The following is a 9,432-nucleotide window of genomic DNA, read 5'->3' on the forward strand; positions in this document are numbered from 1 at the left end:
ATCTGGAGAGGGCTCGCAACTTGGGCGTCCTCCTGGATTCACGGCTGTCTTTAGAAGAGCACTTGACGGCCGTGACCGGGAGGATTTTCTATCAGGTTCGCCTGATTCGCCAGTTGCGTCCCTTTCTGGATCGGGACTCGTTACGCACAGTTACTCATGCCCTCGTCACCTCCCGCCTGGACTATTGTAATGCTCTCTACATGGGGCTTGCTTTTTTCCCTTGCCATATATATTTCCACATTGTTTTGTTCAAACTCTCAAAATATTTCTTCTCCAACTTTATTGGTATTGTTTGAAAGCGAAACAACAGTCTTGGCAATACATTCATTTTAATTAATGCTATTCTTCCCATTAAAGATAATTGTAATTTTTTCCATTTATCCAAGTCTATTTCAATTTGGTTTCTTAGTTTATTATAATTGACTTCCTTCACTGTAATACATCTTGAAGTCAACTGGATGCCCAAATATTTCACTTTCTTCACTATTTGGATATCTAGTTTCTCCATTAGTTCTTTCTTTTGTTTTTCTCTCATGTTTTTAAGTATAATTTTTGTCTTATCTTTATCTTCAATCCAGCTACTTCTCCATATTCCTTTATTTGCTCAATTAGCTTTGGGCCTGTTTCTATTGGTTCTTCCATAATGAATACTAAATCATCCACAAATGCTTGTAACTTATATTCTTCTTTTTTAATTTTCAGCCCTTTTATTTCTTTGTCTTGTCTTATTTTTCTATTTAAAATTTCTAAAGTCAGAATAAATAATAATGGAGATAATGGACATCCTTGTCTAGTTCCTTTTCTTATATCTATTTTCTCTGTCATTTCACCATTTATTGTTACTTTTGCTGATTGGTCTTTATATATAGTCTTAATCATATTTATAAATCTATCTCCAAAATCCATCTTTTGTAATTGTAGAATCATAAATTGCCAATTCACATTGTCGAATGCTTTCTGTGCGTCTAAGAATAACAGTGCCATTTATTTCTCTGGATGCACCTCATAATATTCCAATGTGTCCAATATAATTCTTATATTATCTCTAATTTGTCTTTTAGGCAGAAAACCATTTTGATCTTTTGCAATTCTTTCTCTAACTTCTTATATTCCTCCTCCAATTTTTTTTTGAGCTTGTCTATTCTGTTTATTTCTTTTTCCTGTATAAGTCATTGCCAAACCCCTTATGTATGCTTTGCTAGTATCCCATACATTTTGCAATGATGTATCTCCTTTTCTATTTTCTTTAAAGAAAAAAGTCAATTCTTTTTCCATATATTGTATAAAGTCTTTCTCATTTAATAAACTTTGATTTAGTGTCCATCTCGTTCTTTTTCTTTGTCCTTTCCATATCATCATTATTGGATTGTGGTCTGCCCATATATTTGCTTCTGTATCAATCGAATCTATCTTAGATATTAAATCTATTGACATCCACATCATATCTATTCTAGACCATGACATATGTCTATTTGAATAAATTGTATATTGTTTCTCCTTTAAATTTCTTTTTCTCCAAGCATCCTGCAGGCTTAGTTCATCTATCATTGTATGAAATGTTTTCGGAAGTGTCTTTCTTGGATTTTTATTTGTTTTAGTTGATTTATAGTCTAACTCGTTATCAACAATCGCATTAAAATCTTCCGGTTGGCGCTGGGCGATGCAGGCGGGAAATGGCGGGGCTCTTATGTGCCCCACAAAAACCCCATCTGGTGAACTGCAGCCGGCAGGTCTGCGGACCTACCCTGTCCTGTAGGGACAGGGGTAGAGAGAGGGACCCCTTGGATGGCCAAGAGGGACGGGCAGATCCCTCGGGGCCGGAGGAAGCCCTCTGAGCTGGCGGCGGGGGAGCGGCAGTCATGGCAACTGCCTCGAAGCCTGCGCCAACTGGAGAAAGCACTGTGCAGGAGGAAGAAGAGAACGGGAGAGCGAGGGGTTCAGAAGCCGGGTAAGCAAGACTAAACCCAGGCGGGAACAGCGCTTAAATTGTGGATTACAAATGTGCCCCAGCCTTAATTAGCGGCTACGGAGCATCGGGGCAAGAAGATTTACAAAATGGTTTTTTAAAGGGAAAGACCCATTAACTTAATAAAGGTTTGCAAACTTTATTGCTAATTGGGAATGACTGCTCTTTTGGGAAGCTATAAACTTTGAAAAACTGTTTCTTTTTACCAAATGGGAATGGATTATTCTTGGAAGAGAGAAAAGGAAAGAGTTGATAAATGGGACCTTTTTAAACAAAGGGAAAAGACAAGCGGATAGGCTTGGAATACACAAAATGGAGACTGTGAGGAAGTGAAAGTATAACTGTGGCTTGTTAGCAATTTGAAAGAGAAACTATGTGTCTCGCTAACTTAACTGGATTACTTTGGCAACAAATAAGAAGCTTTGATTTTGGAGAGACTCAATTTGTCTGTTGGAAATTTTATTGATGGAAAGAAAGAAGAAATAAAATGGATAATTATAATTCAATTTATAGGCGCAGCAACAAAAGGAAAAAAGGCATGGCACTAAAAGAAGAATTGATCATACATGGAAGGATATAAACGAACTAAACTTTATAAAATTCTTAACAGTAGTAATATTGAAAATGAAAAAGAACAATTTTGGACAGATGGAAAAAAGATTAAATGGAATACAACAGGTTACGAGACAAGAAAAATAACATAGTTTGATTAAATTAGAAATGTAATGAATATCTGAAGCCTGAATACTGATACGAAGAATTATATATATATATATATATATTTCTTTTTTTTGTTGTAGTTTTGTTTGTTCCCCTTTGTTACCTTTCAGTTTTTTGTTTTTTCTTCTTTCTTTTTTTTCTTTTTGATACTTTCTTTGTTCTTTTCTATTTTTGTCTTCCCTCCTCTCTTCTTCTTTGCTTCCTTGTTTTTGCTTTTTTCTTTTTCTCTTTCACCTTCTCTTTCCAATTCTTTTAAATTGGATTATATAGACAGATATACTTAGTTATGAAATGAGACTATAAATGATTGAGTGAGTATAAGACCTTTCTAAATGTTCTAAATGCTTAAATGAATTTTTGAGATTTAAAATAAATATGAAGTAGATGATTTTAAAGGGAATTTACAACCTAGGAGAAAATAGATGAGAAGATATTTGTTAAAAACTATGCTGAGTTAAAATTGTGGTAATGAAAAGGCAATTTATGTTATATGTGAACTAATTAAAATGGAAATTAGCCAAAATAAAATATTTCTGGAAATCAGCCCAATAATAGTGGGAGGTTCGGAGGAGACGATGCTGGAAATCAGCCAAAACAAAGCATGCTGGAAATCAGCCAAACAAAAGTCGGACGTATGGAGGAGGATATGCTGTTAATCAGCCAAACAATAATATGCTGGAAATCAGCCAATTAGGAGGAGATAGGGAGGAGGATAGGGATTTTGAGATAAATTTGAGAATATGAAATATGCAAAACTAAAGGCAAATTGACAAAGCTTTAAGGGTTAAAGATCTGATGAAGGGGTCAAGAGATTAAGACATATGGACTGAACTTTGATTTATTATTTGAAATAAAAAATAGAGCTGTATCTAAGTTGAAATTACGATGTGTGGTTAGAAATTGTAAGGTAAATAATTAGACTAAGAGATTAGAATATTTTTTTTCTTTTTTTAATGTTTTAATATTGATGTTAAAAGGTGTAATGAAGAGAGCTTGGAAAAGAACCAGAGATAATTGAACTTATAAATGAACATAACAATGAATTAAATGTGTACCTGGAAATTAAATTGGTGGTGATATAATAGAATGGTTCTGATCAAGATATTAGAGTTTATGACTAAAAATTTTTCTATGTTTTGACTTTGAATTTTAAAAGATATAATGGGAAATTGTGAATGGAGCTTTTTCAAAATGTAAGCGATTGTACCTATTCATGACCAGATCGAGACTTCGCTCTCGAAAGAGATGTATTTTATGTGTTATGTTGGAAAAAATAAAAAAATATTTTGGGAAAAAAAACAATTGCATTAAAATCTATTATGCAAATTACTTCATATTCATATTTTAGTAATGTCCTGTGTAGTTTTGCATAAAATTCTTCTTGATTTTCATTTGGAGCATATATACCCACAAGTAATTTTTTTTTTGTAATTCATTACAATTTCTACCATCAAAACTCTTCCCTCCTCATCCTCAAATATTTGTTTGGATTGTATTGTTTGTTTAATATAAGATACTACTCCTCTTTTACTTTGACATGTCAATGTTGTATACAATGTCCCCAATTTTCTTCATTCCAAAAGTTGTTTGTGTTGTTTTCTAATATGCATTTCTTGTAGGCATATAATTTCTAATTTTAACTTCTCTAATTTATTAAATATTTTCCTTCTTTTTATTGCCGAATTCAGTCCATTTATATTCAAGGATATTATTTTTATTTCTTCTTCCACTTCTTATTTATTTATTTGCTTTGTCGATCTAGTCGTTCTTATCTCCCTTTGTTATTTAACATCTTTCGCTCTTGCTCCTTCTCTCAACGCTCTCTCTTGTTCTTTTATTCTCTCTTTTGGCTGTTCTTTCTTCTCCTCCTGTCGTCCATCCCCTCCTTCATCTCTCGATCTTTCCTGTTCTTGGTCATCTATATGTTGTTTATAAAATAATTCCACTTTCTCTATTGAATCTAATCTATATCTTTGCTCTTGCCAATTCACCAATATTCCTTCTGGAATCAACCATCTAAAATTTATTCCTCTCTTTATCAAACATTTCGTGAAAAAATGATATTCTTTTCTCAGATCTCTCACTCTTCTTGGTATTTGTTTCAATGCCACCACTTCTCTTCCTTTCTGCTTTATCGTTGTGTTTCTCATCAATTGCAATATCTCTGCTCTCAGTGTCTTCTTGGTAACTCTGACATGAATTTCTCTGGGCAGATTGTTTCTCATCGCATATCTTGTGTGCACTCTATATATTTCGTCAATCCCATTTAATATCGCTTCCTTGCTTTCTTCCATTGCTTCTGCTAGTATCTCTGCAATTTTCTCTGCCAAGTTTTTTTCTTCTTCTATATTCTGAAATCTTAAATAGTAGTCACTTTTATCCATTTCCAGAATTATAATTGTTTTTTCCTGATCCTTATCAGTATTTGTAAGTCTATAGTCCATCTCTTCAACTTTTTTCTCTGTTGCTTCTGCTTTTTCTTCCATTTGTTGCATTTGTTGTTCATTTTTCCCTATCATCTCTTTAACTTCTTTCAATTCTCCTTCCATTTTTTCCATTCTCCCATCTACCCTGTCTAATCTTGTCTTAAGATCTTCATATATAGTCTGTAGCATGTTTTTTAATTCTGCGTTTATTTTCTCTTGTTGTGATGTTGTTTCTGTTGTTTTTTGCCCAGTAGTGCCAGATGTTGCAGATATTGATGGTGATGATGAACGTTGTGTTGCTTTCTTCATCTTGTCTTTCAAATCTTACTGCTCAATTTATAATCCAAAAAATTCAATTTCTTCAAATTTAAACCACCCACTCAGACTCTTCAGGTTCTTGCTACCATAATCCACACTGATTTGCTCCCTATAAAAAAATAAAAAGGTAGAAAGACTGTATCCAAAAAGAAAAAAGAAAGAAAAAACAACAACACCAAAAATGAAAAGATCAAGAATCAAAAACAGTTAGAATTCCCCACAAAGGCCAGAACAAGAAGAAAAAAAAGAAAAAAGAAAAACAAGGAGAAAAAAGAAAGTTGTAGCGAAAAATGCCGATTCAAAGCCCCAGTACTTGCTCAAAATATCCAATCTGCAATAAAAAGGTGGAGAAAATTTTTATAATTTTTATAATCTCCCAAAAAGAATTTAAAAAAAATAAAAAGAAAAAACAAACAAAAACCATGCCAATCATAAAAAAAATTAAATCCAGCAAGAAGGTACTTCTGCAATAAAAAAAAGAAAAGAAAAGAAAAGTATATAGAAAAATGAAAAAAGAACAACCAGGAGGACAGGGAAAAAAATGTTCCAAAATATCACTATTCCAAAATCTTCCAAGGTCTATAGGTCCATCAAGTGAAGGGGTAAAATGGGAATGCAAAATAAAAAAGAAGAACTAGACAAAACAAATGAGAAGCAACTTTCAATCTTTTTCCCCCTTCTATGTCTTTCCCTTTCTGTTACAAAGTCACAAGACTACTTCTTATCAAAGTTTTCTTGCCAGTTTCCAAAACACTGTCCAAGGTCGTTTCACTCTGGTCTATTCCTTTATTCTCTTACGTTTCTTCTGTCACCACTAGATGGCACCCTATTCACTTGAAATACTCTTAAAATATAAATTTACTTTTTTTCTTCAGATTTAAACTCCCAGCTACAGCAAATTTAAGTTTTCAAAATACAGTTCATTTGCCCAAGGAACTTCTTTTCCCAATCAATTTTATTAAATTTGTTAAATTTAATTTTTAAATTTTTAAATTTAATTTTTAAATTTTTCCGCCAGGCTGGGCTATCAACATAACAATTTTAAATTGGGTTTTAAATTCCTGGGGTTTTAAATTGAGCCAAATTCATTTAATAATTTTAAACTATTTTAATTGATGTTGTCTTGTGTTTTTAATAGGCTGTACACCGCCCTGAGTCCTTCGGGAGAAGGGCGGTATAGAAATAAAATTATTTATTTATTTATTTATTTATTTATTTTATTTATTTATTTAAATTGCTTTTTCGGCTTTTGTTAATTTGTCATTATTAATGGCTTCTGCTTCTTCGCTGCTGTTCCGGAAGAGGGAAGGTTGCTTTGTTCCGCTCTCTCCCCTCTCCTCTTTGCCAATTCTTTTTAATTTAAATACTTTTAAAGTTCAAGAGAGAATTTTTTTTTTTAAGGAACCTTGTTTCCAGGACGTCACTCTCTCACCTAGATGATCCTCACTTTTCTTCCTCTTTTTGTTTGTGGCCGCCCTGGCTTTTGACAGCTCCGATGGCTGCCTTCCCTCGCTGCTGGGTTGAAGACTAACACTGGCACTTCAAGGGACTTGCGCCTTCCCTCTCTGTGCCAGCCTGTGCCTCCGTTCTTTGCTGTCCCTACAGGACAGCTGTTGTGACCCCGACTCCCGAGCCTGTCCTAACAGAGGAAGAGGACTCAGAAGGTGATGGGGAGGAACTGATAAGGCCTCCCTCTCCAGGACCCTCCTCTCTGGCAATGCCTCAGGTTCCATCCGAAGGCCAAGGGGAACAGCCTGGGATATGCCAGGAGGAAAGCATATTGGAACAACAACAGATAGGGAGCGAGGATGAGGAATCCTGGCTTGATCCCAGGCAGCGTCGGAGGGAGAAGCGTGCGCAGCAACGAAAGAGGCGTGGGAGAGCCAGAGATTGAGCTGAGTCACTGAGCCACACCCCACAAGGAATAAAAGTGGGTGTGATTGCTCTTCAGGCTTTGTGACGGTCAAAGTTAAAAACCTGAGAGTCACATCGCGTTACCTGAAATCTGGCTTCTGCATATTTGGATTGGACCTTGGCTAACTCTTGCTTCGTGGATTACTTTTTGCTACTGAACCGGACTGAGGATAAACTCTCTCTTGCTTACTGTGAGTGAAAACTGACTTGGCAGGCATTTCGCAGTTTACTGCCAAAACTCTTATCTGCAAGGGTTTCTAGATTAGATTAGATTTAGATTAGATTTATTAAATTTGTATACCGCCCTTCTCCCGAAGGACTCAGGGCGGTGAACAGCCAAGATTAAAATACATACAATATAAAAATTAAAATAAATTAAAACAGAATTAGATCAGTTTGGCTTCCCCAAATTTTAAAACCCTTTACCCATAAAATAACCCATTAAAATTTTAAGACAGCCCAGCTTGCTGAAATAAGAAGGTCTTCAAAGTTTGGCGGAAAGTACGGAGGTCCGGGATCAGTCGTATTCCTGGGGGTAGCTCGTTCCAGAGGGTGGCACCAACGGCACCCTGAGGAGACCCTCTCTGTGGGAGCGCATTGGCCGGTGGGAGGTTATCGGTGGCAGAAGGTGGTCTCATAAATACCCGGGCCCTAAGCCATGGAGCACTTTAAAGATGAGAACCAATACCTTGAAGCGCACCCGGAAGACCACCGGGAGCCAGTGCAGCTCGCGCAGGAGAGGTATTACATGGGAGTGCCATATCGCCCCCATAATTACCTGCGCGGCTGCATTCTGGACCAGCTGGAGCCTCCGGGTGCTCCTCAAGGGGACCCCCATGTAGAGAGCATTGCAGTAGTCCAGGCGAGAGGCGAGATTGATTCTAGTCTGATTGCTTAATAAAATCTTGGCAGACATGCCTGGTTGTGTGTTTGCCTGTGTGGGGAAGGGGGACAGAACAACAGCTATGATCCCAGGGGATCCCCAAAATCAGCTGGGATATTGGTGTTCTCCCAGAGTACCAGAATCCACACTGTACCGCTGTGACGCTGGCCACGCCCACTCCCCGACAGGATATTCTGAGGCTGTGGGGCAGACCCAGTAGCTGACGCCCCTCATTGCTTCTTGGGGCCAGAGGTGGCCATGTGCCCAGGTTCCCTGCAGTAGAAACACAAACCTCCCGAGTGCCATCGGTTCTTCTTGGTCACTGACAGATGGGGCCTGGCTGTGCCTAATTCCATGGGCTCCTCCCGTGGAGCCAGGGTCTCACACATGACCGGGACCACCCGGGTCTCCTGGGAGGTATGGCGACTCCCCCGCTGCTGTAACTGAGAGTCAATCTGGAGACAAAGATGGACCAGCTCGTCCTGTAACTCCTCTGACAACCCATCTTGGAAAGCGTCCATGAGGGTAGCCTCGTTCCAGGCCGAATCTTGCCTAAGCAGCCTAAACTTGCTTATATACTCCTATAGAGAGTGCCAGCCCTGCTTCAGGGTTTCCAGGTGTCGGGTAGCAGTCTGAGTCTTAATGGGGTCCTTGTACATCAGCCTGAGGTGGTCACAAAACCCCCGGAAATCATCCAGCAAAGGGCTAGCCTGGACCAACAGGGGCATGGCCCAGTGGGCTGCAGCGCCGGAAAGAAGGCTAATCATAAACCCCACTTTATCCCGGTCAGTGAGGAAGTCCTCAGCTTTCAGGCTGATAAAGAGCTGGCATTGTCCCAAAAATGCTGGAAACATAGCTTGGTTCCCATCAAATTTATCAGGCACCGGCACTGGGCATTTTCTTCGGGGAGGTGGAGCAGTGTGAGCTTGAAGCTGCACAACTTGTGCTGCCAGCAAGGCCACCTGTTGGGTGAGCTGAGCGTTCTCTGCACAGAGCTGCTCCATATTAGTAGAGGGTTGTTGGGGCAGCAGACTGTCACAAGTAAATGCCTTATTCTCAAATGGGGAAAATGTACATACACAGGGTATCAGGGGTTAATTTATTCTTCCTTCCTTAATATATTCATATGTAACCACTCCCATCCTTTACTCCGCCTCATTGATATAAAAGGGGATGTATGCACCTCCTTCCTTGCTTCTATCTAC

The 9,432-nt window shown here is 38.0% G+C and overlaps 1 protein-coding gene across 1 annotated transcript; it reads right to left on the reverse strand.

The window, feature by feature from the left end:
• Nucleotides 1-8,808: 8,808 nt before the first annotated feature.
• On the reverse strand, nucleotides 8,809-9,231 carry LOC139317682 (protein LDOC1-like). The gene has a single exon (XM_070944760.1). It carries the CDS (start codon nucleotides 9,229-9,231, stop codon nucleotides 8,809-8,811), a length of 423 nt encoding a protein of 140 aa, XP_070800861.1.
• Nucleotides 9,232-9,432: the final 201 nt, after the last annotated feature.

The sequence above is a fragment of the Pituophis catenifer genome, unplaced genomic scaffold, assembly GCF_029215685.1.
Source record: "Pituophis catenifer annectens isolate HBS135680 unplaced genomic scaffold, rPitCat1.0.hap2 SCAF_5, whole genome shotgun sequence".
Classification (NCBI taxonomy): Eukaryota; Metazoa; Chordata; class Lepidosauria; order Squamata; family Colubridae; genus Pituophis; species Pituophis catenifer.